The following is an 18,368-nucleotide window of genomic DNA, read 5'->3' on the forward strand; positions in this document are numbered from 1 at the left end:
TATGCTTCCAAATCTTTATTGCACTGTCCATCATGTCCATAGTAATTTTACATACTGATTAAATTTTTACATTTTCATGTGAATTTTTGTCTCTTTTGATAATTGGACCTCTTCTCTGTTTATATGATCTTAAAGTAAAACATACCTTTGTTTTACCATTTTTAATAACATGTCCCTCATCCAGTACACAATAATTCCATTTTATTGACCTGAAATTACAAAAATATGTGTTAATTTCACTAAATGAATTTTGACTTTCCCATTCAGATTTAAAGCTAAGTTTAAATCCAATCTGTATTTGTTTGTTTTTAAAAAAAAATTTCAGCCATTTTAATACAAGTGTGAATACTGTGTGCCTCACTTTCCATGGACATTTTTTTTTAAACAAAATTAAAACATATATTAAGTACATAGCTACAATTAAGGACAGACGGATGAACAGACGGATAAAGGTAAACCTTAATGCCCCCTCCGCTTCGACAGGGGCATAAAAATTATTTGAAATTCTTTGTAGAAATCTTCAACTATCAAAGTTGATAAATATTTATGACTTGCAAAATATACACAAACAAAAAAATTAATTCACAAATCATGGACACATGGCAGTAACATCATTATTTGACAACAACAAAAAACAGCAGTTTTGAAAAAGTTGCTAAGTTCATAACCTAAAGAATACCAGCTAATTTCACAAATAATATGACAAGAAAAAAAAATAGTGAGACCATTTCAATATACCCGGTAACATTTTATAAATTTTAATCAGAGCCCCAGATACAGAATACTAACCCAAAGAAATCAATGTCATTCCTTACAACATCATATGATGCCACTATCAAGTTGTGCTTCTTTACTTTCTTCTGTAATCTGAAGAAAAAAAAAACCAATAGAAAATATGTTATTTTTGTATTTGTCAGCGTTTTCGCCAGTGTTTGTTTCTTGTGCAAAATATGGCACCTGACTAAACAAAAAATATCTGTTGTGGTTATTTAAAGTAAGATCATCACAAAATGGAGTCTAAACGTGAATTTTGCCATGAATGGCTTTCAAATAATTTTTGCCTTTCTCTTTCAGTAAAGGTACATGCAAATTTTGCACAGACGAATGGAAAAGATGACCAATACAAATATATGACTGTTAAATTGAACTATAAGATACATTGAATACGTACCCAACTATTTAGTATATGTATATGTAAGTATAGTCTTCTGCTATAGAAAGGTTTCGATTGACACAATTTGAGCAAGAGTTCCTACCCTTTTGTTGCCATTCTGGAGGTTTAGATCCTTCATAAATCAGCAAAATTCAACTTGTTATACTGACCATTAGACTTGAGAAAAAGGGTTTTCCTGAACAGTTTTTATTTCATTTACCCTTGCTCAATTCATCACTACGATCTAGTAATGATCTCTTATCAGACTTGTATGTATCACATGTTTTACTATGGTTAATCAAATAATAAAATCAACCATTTATCCCTTCAAAATGGCTGCCAAGGGAAATAACTCAAACTCAAATTACGTCATTCGAAACCCATCTATATCATCAATAAATATATAACATAAATGACAATATTACAAACCTAGTTCTCTCCCCTGGGGGTCCAGCATACATCAGAGTAACCCATCTATATCATTAATAAATATATAACATAAATGACAATATTACAAACCTAGTTCTCTCCCCTGGGGGTCCAGCATACATCAGAGTAACCCATCTATATCATTAATAAATATATAACATAAATGACAATATTACAAACCTAGTTCTCTCCCCTGGGGGTCCAGCATACATCAGAGTAACCCATCTATATCATTAATAAATATATAACATAAATGACAATATTACAAACCTAGTTCTCTCCCCTGGGGGTCCAGCATACATCAGAGGATTCAGATATTTCACATCCACAAACTTGTTAACTTCATATACCCAGTGACCAATCAGTGTGGGTGGACACACAACAATAGATGGCATTGGTACACAATCAGGACCTTTTGTATTCTGAAATTATAAGATTAGTATTTGATTGATTGATTGCAGATTGTTTAATATCTTGCGGCTAATATTTCATGCAGATTCAGGGCAAAACAAAATTAACCATATATCAGGTAAGGTTGTCTCATTAGCAATCCTACCACTTCTCCTTATTATATACATATGTAAATAAGGATCAGAAATTTTGCCTTCAATGATAATATACAGATCTCTGTTATTCAAGGGTTCGTTACCATGCAGAGATTGTACAGCTAAGCATGCAGCAGGAGTAAGAGCAAAAGACTGGGCAGTTTGGAGTCTGAACATGTGTCTTGATTATAAATCCCTGTCAGCATGTCCGTCTAGTACTAAGGGTTCATATTTACATCACATTAGCATGTTCATGTCCAGCTGGGTCAATGTTCTCAATTGTTTCTCCATAGGCGGTAATGGCAACGTTTTCTTCTGTTGCTCAGTCCATATCGTTAACTTGGATATGTATGATGGCTCGTTTCGAAGCTGAGACATTTTCACATATGTGGTTAAATTTTCGGGGTACGAAGTGAGATTACTTTTTCCGTATATTAGCAAACCCCGAGAATCCTTTTGTGATGCGGCTCCTCGTGGTAATCAAAGCGCGAAAGCGCTGTAAAGGCAGTTAATTACAGGTGTACTTATCAGAGGTGGCTTTCAGTATTTAAGATTTAGAGTTCTCTAATGATATTGAACAAGTTATATGAATGTCATATTCTGAGCACTATATGAAGGTGATTGTTCTCACTTGTTTATGAACTAGTGCATTATGTCCAGTTTGTACCTTTTTTTATCTATGTTTATAGTCAAATTAGTTATCAAAGGTACCAGGATTATAATTTAATACGCCAGACGCGCGTTTCATCTACATAAGACTCATCAGTGACGCTCAGATCAAAATGGTTATAAAGCCAAACAAGTACAAAGTTGAAGAGCATTGAGGACCCAAAATTCCAAAAAGTTGTGCCAAATACGGCTAAGGTAATTTATTCTTGGATAAGAAAAATTTTAGTTTTTCGAAAAATTCAAAGTTTTGTAACAGGAAGTTTATAAAAATGACCATATAATTGATATTCAAATACTGTTTAAAATAGTTAGGCATTTTCTTTTTAGTAATAAGTAAATGTTATCAACTGTATTTTATTCAACTCTGCAAATGTGGTTTGTTACTGTTAAGTATGGATGATAGTTGTTTCATTGGCAATCATAACACATCTCCTTATTTATATAATGATCTATATTCAACGACCTCAGGTACAAAAAAAATGTATGTAACTTAACTATGATGGGAAACCTTTGACTTCTTTCTTTTATATAAACTTTTGATTTGGTACCATAGAACTATGTAGAATAAATGTACATTCCAATATGTCAACTCTTTCAATGACAATACTTTTTTAAGAAACTATAACTCCAAGCAAAATTATATTTCCAAGTTTAAAGTAATTTATGAATGAAAAAAGGAGTTCTTAATTAAGAAATAAACTGATTCGCTGAGGGCAGCTGGATACACCCGCAGAGGTCCAACCCTGAACAGTTGGGGCAAAAATGGACACAATATTCAAGCTTGATACAGGTCTGAATTTGGATTGTAATTAAATATTTGACATATTATAGTTTCTGAATAAATGTAGTCAAAGAACTTGAAATCGGTTATATGAATTGAATTTATATTCAATTAAAGATTTCTTGCTGTTGTGCAATACACTGTGCTGTTGCGCAATACTTAATGAATCTGTTGCCAGACTATAAACAAATAAAGTTCAATTTCTTCTCAATGTCATATTTGAAATTTATGAAAATCTATAGGGAGATTACATCAATAGCTATAAATAATTCACCAAAGTTTCATGCGAACTGCTTAAAGCATTTTTGAGTTGTTGTCCAACAAGAGTGCACACGCTGAAATGTCTCGCCTTCTTTACTAATCACTGATATCATGTTGATAGTCCTTAATATAAAGCTTTATTACAACTGTCACATAAACTTAACATTAACCAAGAAAACTAAACATTGACCAATGAACCATGAAAATGAGGTCAAGGTCAGATGAACCATGCCAGGCAGACATGTACAGCTAACAATTCTTCCATACAACAAATATAGTTGACCTATTGCTTATAGTTTAAGAAAAACAGACCAAAACACAAAAACTTAACACTGAGCAATGAACTGTGAAAATGAGGTCAAGGTCAAATAAAACCTGCACGACTGACATATAGATCATAAAATATTTCCATACACCAAATATAGTTGACCTATTGCATATAGTATTAGAAAAAAAGACCAAAACTCAAAATCTTAACTTTGACCACTGAACCATGAAAATGAGGTCAAGGTCAAATGAGACCTGCCAGCTAGACATGTACACCTTACAATCATTCCATACACCAAATATAGTAGACCTGTTGCATACAGTATAAGAAAACAGACCAAAACACAAAAACTTAACTATAACCACTGAACCATGAAAATGAGGTCAAGGTCAGATGACACCTGCCAGTTGGACATGTACGCCTTACAGTCCTTCCATACACCAAATATATACTTGACCTATTGCTTATAGTATCTGAGATATGGACTTGACCACCAAAACTTAACCTTGTTCACTGATCCATGACATGAGGTCGAGGTCAAGTGAAAACTGTCTGACGGACATGAGGACCTTGCAAGGTACGCACATACCAAATATAGTTATCCTACTACTTATAATAAGAGAGAATTTAACATTACAAAAAATGTTAACTTTTTTTTCAAGTAGTCACTGAACCATGAAAATGAGGTCAAGGACATTGGACATGTGGCTGACGGAAACTTCGTAACATGAGGCATCCATACACAAAGTATGAAGCATCTAGGTCTTCCACCTTCTAAAATATAAAGCTTTTAAGAAGTTAGCTAACGCCGCCGCCACATCACTATCCCAATGTCGAGCTTTCTGCGACAAAAGTCGCAGGCTCGACAAAAACTGGAAAATCCCCCCTGAATAAAACCCCATAACTCAGAAATGTAAAATCTAAAATTTATAAAATTCTAAAGGGAGCTTACGGATTGATAATTTAGTCTTAGATGCAAGATTTTTTTATCAGTTGTTAGTGGCTTTGAACTAGCTGTCAGTAACTTTGAGTACTCTCAGATCTGTACTTAGTGTCTTTTTGTTGTTTGGATTTACAACTACCCGACCACGTCCACTTGTATTTGTATTTATCCATCTGATGAGTTAAGCCTCTTTCAACTGATTTTTATAGTTCGTTCTTATATTGTACTGTTACACCACTGTCCCAGGTTAGTGGGAGGGTTGGGATCCCGCTAACATGTTTAACCCCGACACATTCTGTATGTACATGTATGTGGCGTGCCTGTCCCAAGTCAGGAGCCTGTAATTCAGTGGTTGTTGTTTGTTTATGTGTTGCATATTTGTTATATTCGTTCATTTTTTGTACATAAATTAGGCCGCAAGTTTTCTTGTTTAAATTGTTTTACATTGTCATTTCGGGGCCTTTTATAGCTGACAGTGCGGTATGGGCTTTGTTCATTGTTGAAGGCCGTACTGTGACCTATAGCTGTTAATTTCTGTGTCATTTGGTCTCTTGTGGAGAGTTGTCTCATTGGCAATCATACCACATCTTCTTTTTTATATTTACATCAACAGATATAAACAATTCACCAAAGTCAAGGTGAGACAACAAAACTTAGTGGTAAGATCTCTGAAATGTTTTACATGGTACAAGTTTTTCTCATTGTTGGAGATTGTACGGTGACAGTAACACCTGTAACTGCTTAAACCCATTTCTTATGCACTTTAGTTCGATAAACTCACTGAATATCATACCACATCTCCTTATTTTTATATGCATTACAATTTACATGTGCATGTAATTATAAATATATATATATATCAGAACAAAATTCATTGCGTCACTTTTATTTATGCATCCTTTGGCACAATACAAGTTCTAAAATTACACAACATAGTACAACTAAATGTTATTTCAGATGAAAGTTTTGTTTCAGTTCCATTCATAGGATTTATTAGAATTTTGTATGTTTTGCCAAGTCCAATAATTCGCTCTATGTGCACATGTTAATTGGAGACTTTTCTATCCCGTATAAGAGTTTTGGAACTAATTCTGTTTCTTTTTTTGAAAAATGTTAGCAAACAAATCTTGCACATTTAAACCTTTGTCTGCCATCACACTGTCACCTGGATCACATAATTGAACTATTCTACATCTTTCAACTATTTCATAGTCACTGGTAGAACCAACATATGCATTAGAGACATCGTTGACTAAACCACCAGGTGTCGAACATACAAGTATTTTCAGTGTTTCTGTTTTTATATGATGAAAAGGTTGCCTGAGCTCTAGGAGCTTTAGGTTTTATCACGGGATATTCTGTGCTGTCAATAATAATCCAAGTCGTAGGAAACTTTAATTTGAAGTTGGATGGTGAAAAATACCTGACTAAACCACTAGATGGCCAAGTGTTAGCCTCACACCACTGTTTAGACATAAAAACAATCCATGTATACACAATATTCTTAACACTAGATTCAATCTAGAATCTAGAAAGTTCAAAGTTGGTTGTATAATGCCTCAATTTCATCAAAGTCATAAAAAAACTGATTTTCAACTGACACCCTATCAATTTGAAAATATATGTATCTCAAACAATGTGCTGCTGGACCAAGTGTGGTCAAAACAAATAAAAATTTAGTATACAACTCTAAACCGGTATAAAAATGCATGGCTGTGTCACATGTCTTCATTTCAAAATTCTCTGCTGAAAACATAGGCATTGATGGTGTTTGCATAATTCCATCTGTGAAGCTCAACATTAGCTCGGCAGTTGGTGGTGGACAGTCATAAATCCTTTCTGCAGGTTGAATGACTTCTTCAGGAAAACCAACTTTACAATCAAAACTTTCCTCTAGATTTCTACTACAATATTCATCAAGTTTGGTTCTTTTGTTTTCACAGGAAACTGCCCTGATTTTTCTTTTTGCGGACGATTCAGTCTCTTGCTTGGTCCAGGAAAATAGGCTGGGAATGGCAGTAGACTTAAGTCTCTGAATGGTGGGTTTGCGCCCTGAAAAAGGTTATAAAACATTAGTTTTTTGATAATTAAATGAACTTCCATTAGCAATGTATACTTTGTATTACCTGGCGAAATATTAACTAGATTTATTCATTACAATCTGGATAAAACTATGTTTGCCTGATTCAATGTATGTTATGTAAATCCAAAGGACAAACAATGAGAGACTTATGCAACAAACGTACATTGTTTATACCTTAATAACTATAATATAGATGAGAGCATGTCATTGTTTTGTTCCTGTTAACATTGTCATTGATATTTTTCAAGAAAGTCTATGAGGCATAGCTTATGCATTCCTGTCATTACTCAGGTCAGGAATAACCACCAATTGGTGGATTATACCTCAATTGAGGTATAATCCACCAATTGTCATTATTGACATATAATGGTATAATTGTTTTTCAAAGCAAATTATTCAACCAAAATGGAGCATTGTTTTCTTAAAACCATATTATTGTATGAAAACATGTCAAACATTCCTAGTTTAGTATAGTGACATAACATATTGCATTTAATCAACAATTGTATTTGCAGTTTCTTCTATTGTTATCTTGTCAATTCTTGATTGGCAAATTTATCACTAATCACCTGTCAATGGACATCAATACCAGTCAGAGCTCTGACATAAATAAGTCAGAATAAAATGACTTCTTAAAGTCAGAAAGTGTTTTGAAATTCTGACCTGTACGCGTCAATTTTTGTTTTGCGTAGTTTTCACTCGAGTCCGTCAAACCAGAAGTTATTTTGAATTTGCCGCCGATCTACGACACATACGATCACGTGGTTTTTTGCAAGAGATCACGTGTTTGAGAGTCGTTGTTTTGGAAGTGTCTCGAACGAGAAGTCATTGAGTATTATATTGATTATTTACGATTTTTAGTGAAAATCTAGGTCATTGTGGGCATTTTTAGAAAGGTAATTCATATTACCTCCGTATTTTCATGGGCATTTTTATATTTTTTGCCTATAAAGAAGTTCCTTGCAAGTGATTTTTTTGCTGTTTCATGAAGGCGCGCGACCTGTAAATACGGACGCGTGGTCTTTGAGATGACCTGGTGTTTGACAATTCTGACTTGTTCAGGTCAGAAAATGTTGTTATGATAATGAATTGTTATTTTCGGGAGATAACTCGTGTTGTCTTAAACAATATTAACATTATTAACCAGTCAGTGCAATTTAAAAAGTAAAAGTATTGCTTCGAGCTGAACATCGTCACGTGATTTTTCTATTTTTAAACTCAATCACGAATTGATTTTTCGTTTCTCCCTATGAGAAAAACGATCATTGTGAATATTGATATGATGAAAATGAAATGAAAATGGAAAAAAATTTAATAAAAGAAAAAGGAAGGGAGGGGTTTAACTAAAGAATTTTTTTTTTATTTTTAAAGTTATAACTTAAGAACAATAAGTGATGCACACACCTGGTCTTCATTTATGATCATGGGACATGATAAAACAAATGAAATGTAGGGCAAGTCTCCAGGGATCACCCCCATCCCTGTCATTTCTCTATTCCTCTTTATAATGTCAAATTGATTTGAATGAAATATACCGGGCTAGTCTCCAGGTTTACCCCCACCCCTGCCATTTGCAAATGTTCTTATATTTTGTAAACGGTAGAGATCCCCACCCCTAAACCATATATATTCTTGTATGGGACAATTTAACAAATCAAATGATATGTTGGGGAGGTCCCTGGGGGTCACCCCTACCCCTCCTGTTTAAAACTTGTAAACGGTCGAGATCCCCACCCCTAAACCATATATTTTCTTGAATAGGACAATAAAACAAATCAAATGAAATATAGGGGAAGTCCCTTGGGGTCACCCCCACCCCCTCCTGTGTTAAAACTTTTTAACGGTCGGGATCCCCACCCCTTAACCATATATATTCTTGTAAGGGTCAATAAGACAAATCAAATGAAATAAAGGTGAAGTCCCTGAGGGTCACCCCACCCCCTCATGTTTGAAAACTTGTAAACGGTCGAGATCCCCACCCCTAAACCATATACATTCTTGCACAGGACAATAAAAAAAATCAAATGAAATATAGGGGAAGTCCATTGGGGTCATCCCCATCCCCCTTTTTGAAATGTTCTGGATCACCACCCCTAAAGGTAAACCATATGATATTCCTGTTCGTCATTTCAAGAAGATTTGAATGACATGCAGGGTCAAACCCTAGGCGTCACTTACGCATATCACTTTACTAGACAAAACCAATTTGTACTGGAACTTGCCCAATGTCAGGCAACAATGGGAATGACGAATTATGGGAGCTTTGTTTGGGAGACTTCGTAACAGCATCCTGTTACAATTATTTCTTGTTTAATTTAATCTGCTGAGAGACCACCTTTACATATTATATTTATCAGTGTTTGTGCAAACAGAATTGTCTATTCAGTATTATTTTCCTCTCACATGCATCACATCTTATTAATTACATGGATATAGGAAGATGTGATATGAGTGCCAATGAGACAACTCTCCATCCAAGTTACAATTTATAAAAGTAAACCATTATAGGTCAAGGTACGGCCTTCAACACGGAGCATTGGCTCACACCGAACAGCAAGCTATAAAGGGCCTAAAAAAATTACAAGTGTAAAACCATTCAAACGGAAAAACCAACGGTCTAATCTATATAAAAAAAAAATTTTGGCATATTTGTTTTCTTCTGAAATTACACATCTATAATTCTTACCCCAGTTGCTTAGCCACATGAAGCATTTACCTCTTATTTAAGAAATAGATAGTCTTTGTTTCTACAGAAGTGAGAAGAACATTGGAAGTCAGAATGTTCTGACTTAATAAGGTCAGAAAGACTCAGAATGATCTGAAAATACTGACTTGTTTTAATGTTTAGAGTATTTTAGACTATGAATGCACTTGTCATGCTAGTACCATAAGAAACCCTGACAAGATTTTGTTCCCAAACAACAGTTTTTAAAGATATTAAGAATAACAACTGTACAATGGAACATAAATTACAAAGTTATAAGTGTTGTGAAAAAAGCTATTTAAAAAAAAAAATCAATAGATAGTTATCTTTCAACTTTTACATGTATTTAAAAAACAGTGAAAATATTATGGATTATATGTATGGCTTCTTGAAGGACAACAAAGTCACCATATTTGGTCTGAATTTGTATGTTTTTTCTCCTCAAAATTTTTTTAACATTAATAATGTCGACTTTTTTCTTAACTAATTTTAAACATTCTTAACTATAATTAAATTTCCCCAACATTTTGCTTACAAACTCTTTAATTTCTAAAGTCAAATTGAAAGTTGTCTTCACAGATTCAATGTGTCTGAAAATGTTATATTGAAAAAACAATACTTTTATATCCTCAAATAAAATGGGCATACCATGAGTTTAATGGTCATGCAGATATGCAATCCAGGATGTTAACAATCAGAGTTTAGATTACAGTCATATAGTAATAGGCAGAGTTTTTCTTATATAATCAATAACCAGAGTAAAGATAATTGATTAATAGAGGTTTAGTTTAATATAAGTAATAAACAAAGCTAATTAATACACTTGCAATCACATACATGTAGTTAAATTAGTAAATACAGAATATTCATACAAAATTCAGACAGAAATACTGTAATAGGTCAAGTCATTAGGGACGACATCAAAAGTTCAATGTAGGATAAAAAACTTAATTCACATCACATAGTTTTTTCACTGACTCACCTACCCCCCTCTTAACTTAATTTGGGAAAGATTGATTGACCAATATGGATTTATGTAAAATCGATTTTGGATAAACAAAACTTGCAGCAACTTTAACCCCACCCCCACCCCCAAACTATTTGATTTAAGTTTTTTTATCTTACATTGGTCTTTTGATGGCATCCCTTAGAATGTGCTGACTTTGTACATGAATTGTAGTGATAGTTATGGCACCCATACAACATGTAGGAATCAGTCAAAAGGAGAGAAAAATTCCCGAAATTCGTCACATAGTGACATTTGTGAGTCGGAATAACAAAATATAGACTCATTAATCTCTCCATCTTTTCAAAAATTATGAACCAGATTTTATGCATATCCATATAGTTTTTGACGGACTCTTTTAAGTCAGAACATGATTTGACCTGTTTGAGTCAATTTGCAGAACAAAATTTCCAATCAAAGCTATGTGTTCTTCCTCTTAGCCCCCTTCTGAATCTGCCACTGTTGAGTTTATTAATTGATTTTTCCATACATTATCATTTATATCAAATGGCAATGCCTGACTTAATAATTTCAATAAATTTAGTTTTTGACTGATTTTTTAAAGTCAGAACATGACTTGACCTGTTTAAGTCAATTTGCAGAACAAAATTTCCAATCAAAGCTAGGTGTACTTCCTTTAAGCCCTGCAATGCCCGGCTTAAATATTTCAATAAATTTATTTTAGTTTTGGACTGACTCTTTTAAGTCAGAACATGATTTGACCTGTTTAAAACAAAATACATTTAATATTGAATATACCAAATAAACTTTTTTATAGTCCTCATTATTGTGACTTATGGGGACTTTATTCTCTCTGTCTTTTATCTGGCTCACCCATACATTTTTATATCAATATGACAATACTATACTTAAACGTTGTAATAAGTTTAGTTTTGTTTGACTCTTTGAAGTCAGAACATGATTTGACCTGTTAAAGTCAGTTTACAGAACAAAATTTCCAATCAAAGCTAGGTGTACTTCCTTTAAGCCCTGCTTCTGAATCTGCCATTTTCAAGTTTATTATTTGATTCTTTTTTAGAAACAATTAAGTCAAATGGTTATTTATTTTAGGGGATCTTACATATATTTCCTGTGTCTTTTATCTGACGTTCCCATACATTCATTAAATAACATATGGCAATGCCCAGCTTATATATTTCATAAAATTTATTTATGTTTTGGACTGACTCTTTTAAGTCAGAACATGATTTGACCTGTTTAAAACAAAATACATTTAATATTGAATATACCAAATAAACTTTTTTATAGTCCTCATTATTGTGACTTATGGCGACCTTATTTCCTCTGTCTTTTATCTGGCTCACCTATATATTTTTAAATCAATATGACAATACTAGACTTAAAAGTTGTAATAAGTTAAGTTTTATTTGACTCTTTGAAGTCAGAACATGATTTGACCTGTTAAAGTCAGTTTACAGAACAAAATTTTTAATCAAAACTGGTCTTTACCTCTAAGCCCCCCCCCCCCCCCCCCCTAATCTGAATCTGCTACTGTTGAGTTAATTAATTGATAAGTTTGTTTAGAAACAATTCAGTCAAATGGTTTTTAAAATAATATTTTTTATAACCAAAATTTCCATATGTTAACTTAACAGAAAAAAAAGTCATGAAAATGCAGAAATAGAATAAAATTTTAAGATAATTTGATGAAATTTGTAAACAAAATACATTTGAATATTAAATATACCAAATAAACTTTTTTATAGTCCTCATTATTGTGACTTTATTATTGGGTGTCTTTTATCTGATTTTCCCATACATTCTATAATGCATATGACAATTCCAGACTTAAAAGTTGCAATAATTAGTAAAAGTATAGTTTTTGACTGACTCTTTGAAGTCAGAACATAATGTGACTTGTTCAAGTCAGTTTGCACAACAGGATTTACCTCAATGAAATATTAAGATATCAAATATATACCAAATAAACTTTTATATAGTTCTAAAAATTGTGACTTAATATTTGTGATCTTTTTTCCTACTTGTATCCATACATTCTAACAATCACATCACAATCATGACAATGCCCGACTGTTACAGTTGCAATCCATTTAGTGTTTGACAGACTCTTATAAGTCAGAACATGATTTGACCTGCTTGAGTCAGTTTACAGAACAAAATTTCCAATCAAAGCTAGGTGTTCTTCCTCTAAGCCCCCCCTCCTAAATATGAATCTGCTACTGTTGAGTTAATTAATTGATAAGTTTTTTTAGAAACAATTCAGCCAAATGGTTATTAAAATATTATTTTTTTTGGCAACCACAAGTTCTATGTGTAAACTTAACAGAAAAGAAAAGTCATGAAAATACAGAAATAAAATAAAATTTTAAGATAATTTGATGAAAATCTTTAAAAACAAAATGCATTTGATATTGAATATACCAAATAAACTTTTTTATAGTCCTCATTATTGTGACGTAAGGGGACCTTATTTCATCTAGCTTTTATCTGGCTTTCCCATACATTTTAAAATCATTATGAAAATCCTAGACCATGTAGACTTAAAAGTTGAAATAAGTTTAGTTTTGTTTGACTCTTTGAAGTCAGAACATGATTTGACCTGTTAAAGTCAGTTTACAGAACAAAATTTCCAATCAAAACTAGGTCTTCTTCCTCTAAGCCCCCCCCCTTTTTTCCCTTTATCTGAATCTGCTACTGTTGAGTTAATTAATCATGTTAATTGATAAGTTTTTTTAGAAACAATTCAGTCAAATGGTCTTTAAAATAATATTTTTTACAACCAAAAGTTCCATGGGTTAACTTAACAGAAAAGAAAAAGTCATGAAAATACGATATAGAATAAAATTTTAAGATAATTTGATGAAACTTGTAAACAAAATACATTTGAATATTACATATACCAAACAAACTTTTTTATAGTCCTCATTATTGTGACTTTATTATTGGGTGTCTTTTATCTGTTTTTCCCATACATTCTTAAATGCATATGACAATGCCAGACTTAGAAGTTGCAATAATTAGTTAAAGTATAGTTTTTGACTGACTCTTTGAAGTCAGAACATAATTTGACCTGTTTAAAACAAAATACATTTAAATATTGAATATACCAAATAAACTTTTTTATATAATCCTCATTATTGTGACTTTAGGGGACCTTATTTCCTCTGTTTTTTATCTGGCTCTCCCATACATTTTTAAATCAATATGACAATACTAGACTTAAAAGTTGGAATAAGTTTAGTTTTGACTGACTCTTTGAGGTCAGAACATGATTTGACCTGTTAAAGTCAGTTTACAGAACAAAATTTCCAATCAAAACTAGGTGTACTTTCTTTATTCCAAGAAAGTCCTTGCTTTCAGAATGCTTCTGAATCTGCCATTTTCGAGTTTATTAAATGATAATTTTTTAGAAACAATTAAGTCAAATGGTTATTTATTTTAGGAAATCTTAACATATATTTCCAGTGTCTTTTATCTGACGTTCCCATACATTCATTTAATATCATATGGCAATGCCCGGCTTAAATATTTCAATAAATTTATTTTAGTTTTGGACTGACTCTTTTAAGTCAGAACATGATTTGACCTGTTTAAAACAAAATATATTTAATATTGAATATACCAAATAAACTTTTTTATAGTCCTCATTATTGTGACTTATGGCGACCTAATTTCCTCAGTCTTTTATCTGGCTTACCTATACATTTTTAAATCAATATGACAATACTAGACTTAAAAGTTGTAATACGTTTAGTAAGTCAGAACATAATGTGACTTGTTTGAGTCAGTTTGCACAACAGTATTTACCTCAATGAAATATTAAGATAATAAATGTTTTGCTCTTAATACATTTAGCTTAAAGTGGATGAGAATATATCTTTTATTAACATAGTCTTATCATGAATAAGTGTCTTGTTTTTCCTTGGAAGATTTGAAGTATTGTCATGGTACTAGTAAATGTATCCAATATTGTAATTTGTAAATCTTTTGATATTCAGAAAATTGTATGATCCATTTTTTCTCACCTGGTTTTTCTTTGTATTTTGAAATAATTGAAAGTGATGAGATAAATATATTATGTTTAGATTCTGGAAAGGAGAAGGTATGATGTCAGATGAGCCCCACTTTTTAAAACTCTTTAATTCGAAACTAGTAATCACCATATTTTTATGGAGATTGATAACAAAGTGGTAGTAATGACTGCTTCAAATCAGAACAAAAATGACCTCTCGAAGTCAAAATGCATTAAAAAGGGGCATAAATCTTATTAGAATATGGAGATATTAAGTCACAATATTTTGTGCAAAAGCTGACCTGTGGAAGTCATTTTATGATAAATTAAAGTCTGACATAAACTGACCTGTACAAGTCATATTCTGTTGAGTGCAAGAAGGGAGACAACACTTACATCAAATTATATCTGACCTATGGAAGTCATTTTATTCTGACTTGTTTATGTCAGAGCTCTGACTGAATACTGTCTGCAGTCATGTGATTATGAGTACAACTCCACAGGTGAATGGAGCTCTTTGTTAATACTTGACTTTCATTATTAAAAGTCAATCATGGTCAATAGTACAGATGTTTCAACAAAAGAATTGTTGTACACATGCATTCTCAAGAGATGCAGCAGCCTTTGTCAAAACTGAAACTTTCGGAGAACTCAATAATGGTCATAAAATAGGTTGTAAGTTGCAAAATGATGCTCCTATCTCACACTAGCATTTTATAACAAATAAACTTGCATTATACGTCAATTGGTCTATACCAATATATGTCAATTGGTGGATTATACGTCAATTGAGGTATAATCCACCAATTGGTAGTTATTCCTGACCTGTTACTACATTAGCATAATTACTGCTAAAATAATTCTCAGTATGATATACCTCTTGTAAGAAATCATTATAATTGTAGCAATCACCAAAAAATCTCAAACAGATCATATTGAATCGTAATCCAAAAAATTATGACGTCTTGAATTAACCACCCCCTTTTATTCTAAAACGATAATTGCGGTTGTAAACAGACTTTGGTTTATTCGCATGGCGATTAAATATATAACTATATATTTCAAAAAGAAAATAGAGTTTTACCATGAATAGTTTCCTGCACGTAGTCTTTTTCAGTAAAATGTGCCTTGCAAACAACAGCTGATTGAGATGGACTCCACGATTTCATCGTGTTCTCGTCCAATCTGCGTATGGGCCATGGCGTTGATCCAACTTTTCCTTCTTTTTAAGTCATTTGGAAATGCATGTCCTCCTCTTAAATGACACCCAGGTACACAACAACAAGTACTTGGCATCGTTAATTAAAAATGTAACTGAAATCGTTGCACAGTGCAGAAACCGGAAATTGAGGAACAGGATCGGCTACCACGGCGCCACCTATTCAGGAACGATAATTTGCTACTTTATATAACTGCGAAATAACAATAACGTTAGACGGGTTCACGTGCATAAACAGAAATGCGCTTTAAATTGTATAATATAATTCATGTTCAGTCGACCTTTAATTATTATATCAACGACTGAAATGATTTATAAACATATAGATTGCAGATAACACTCGAAATTAACCCGAGCTCTTTCCACACGGAATTCAAATAATTCTAGTTTGTCAATCGGTTGACTGCTTATAATGCAAAATACAAATATATTTAAAGTTTTTAAAACTAACAAAACACAATGATCGTTTCTCTATTTCCCAATGTAAATGAAATGAAACAAAAAACATTTTATATCGCAATAAGAAGAGGAGAGAATTCAACATTTCCGGATCTACTTGGAGCCTAACGACCCCCCACGTAGATAAGATGGATATCGCGGAAGGAAGGATTAACCCGGCAACTAGAAAGGCATTAAAGCACTGCCTTTAAAAAATCCCTTTTTTAACACAATAAGTTCTTTGAAAATTTAATACTTTGAACACATTTAATAGCTCCATAGTTTTTACACATTTATTCTATGTACTTTCTAAATAAGCACAAATGGTTAAGCTCAGTCACTTGTTTATCATAGATACATGTCAAATATCACTACACAGAGATTTTTTGTTTACACACAACTTTTGAGTTCCTCATTTTGAGGCGCATTAGGGATATTGACCCAGCTTTTAACATGCCACTGGACTTTAAACAGCCATCCATCATCATCATAATACAATATAAGTCTTAATGATGCACTAAATAATGAATATAAATATCAATTTTCAAACAATAGTGTTTGACAAAATCCTACATCAGAGATTGTTATTTGCAAGATATTTTTTTTTTTTGTGCATATATTTCTATTTCCATGACAGTTGCAAATAATTTCGATTTAACAGTATCATTCATATATTTTCTTTCAGGTAAGTCTCTTTAATAGTATCTATATCTTATTACCAATGGTATCAAAGCCATTACCATTATCATGATTATGTCAGAATATGAAACAAATAAATGTGGATTGTGTCCACATGTGGACACAGATGATGCCCCTGCTTGCATATCATATAGTTATAAAGGGACATAACTGAAGAACGATAAAAGTGACGCTACCCAAATTTGAACTTGATCTGAGTTTTGTGGTAATAAGCAGTGTGTGTAAGTCTCATAACATTTGGTTGAGGCTAACTTAAGTAGAGAACAGAAACTAAAAAAATTCAGCAATTTTTCTATTTGTAAACACGCATAACTCTAGAACGGTTGTGTATAAGTTTTATAACATTTGGTTGAGACAAACTAAAGTTAGAGAAAGGAAACGAAAAATTCAGCAATTTTTATGTTTATAAAGGGACATAACTCAAGAATGGTAAAAGTGCTCTCACCAAATTTCGTACTTAATCTGTATTATGTAGTAATAAGCATTGTGTATAAGTTTCATAACATTTGGTTGAGGCAAACTGGTTAGAAAACGGAAACAAAAAATTTGTACTTGATCTTAGTTTTGTGGTAATGAATATTGTGTATAGGTTTCATAATGTTTGGTTGAGGTAAACTCAAGTTAGAGAACGGAAACCAATTTTGGGACCTACGTACGTACGTATAGACGGACAAGGGTAAAACTTAATGTCCCCTCTGCTACGGCAGGGGCATAATAAAAAAAACATACAACAAAAAGTCTCACTTCTTTAAACATACCTGGTACTTTTGATCTCTCAGAAAATGGTCACTAGCTAAGATACAGATAGACTGCAAAGTCTTCCCTAATCCCATGTCATCACACAGTATTCCATGTAAACTGTACTTGTTTAGAAATGCTAACCAATTTACACCATCCTGTTGTAATAGGGAAAAAGATTGTTGAGAAAAAACAAGTGAATAAAGTTTTTCAATGGTACATATATTTTATCAAGATCAAAACTGTAACAAGTAAACATTAACTCAATTGCAAGCAGAAAATCAAAGAACTATTTTCAATGGAAGTATTCAGATAAATTTAGAAATTAGTCACAATTATCCTGTGCTTCCAGCCTTATTATTAGAAAAAGAGCAGTGTCATTAATCCTCTAATATTGTATCCTTTTTTTAAACACAGGAAAAATGGACAATGAAAATC

The 18,368-nt window shown here is 32.5% G+C and overlaps 2 protein-coding genes across 3 annotated transcripts in view; both read right to left on the reverse strand.

Annotated features, from left to right (window-relative positions):
* The window catches only part of LOC127708887 (TATA-binding protein-associated factor 172-like), an 84,079-nt gene that overhangs the window by 16,230 nt on the left and 49,481 nt on the right, over window positions 1-18,368 (reverse strand). For both annotated transcript variants that reach the window (XR_007985422.1, XM_052214047.1), the window contains exons 28-31: window positions 17,951-18,088; window positions 1,853-2,004; window positions 790-867; window positions 146-209 (exon numbers count right to left, since the gene is read on the reverse strand). Coding sequence is in view for 1 of the 2 variants with exons in the window: in XM_052214047.1 (XP_052070007.1) it covers window positions 146-209; window positions 790-867; window positions 1,853-2,004; window positions 17,951-18,088 (432 nt within the window). In the remaining variant the exon portion in view is untranslated. The remainder of the gene's footprint in view (window positions 1-145; window positions 210-789; window positions 868-1,852; window positions 2,005-17,950; window positions 18,089-18,368) is intronic.
* Window positions 5,920-16,705, reverse strand: LOC127708891 (uncharacterized). The gene is made up of 2 exons (XM_052214053.1): window positions 15,921-16,705; window positions 5,920-7,101 (listed from the first exon to the last, which is right to left on the reverse strand). The coding sequence occupies exons 1-2, from the start codon at window positions 16,003-16,005 to the stop codon at window positions 6,587-6,589; spliced, it is 600 nt and encodes a 199-aa protein (XP_052070013.1). The 5' UTR covers window positions 16,006-16,705; the 3' UTR covers window positions 5,920-6,586.

Source organism: Mytilus californianus, unplaced genomic scaffold, assembly GCF_021869535.1.
Source record: "Mytilus californianus isolate M0D057914Y unplaced genomic scaffold, xbMytCali1.0.p SCAF_7, whole genome shotgun sequence".
In the NCBI taxonomy this organism is placed as follows: Eukaryota; Metazoa; Mollusca; class Bivalvia; order Mytilida; family Mytilidae; genus Mytilus; species Mytilus californianus.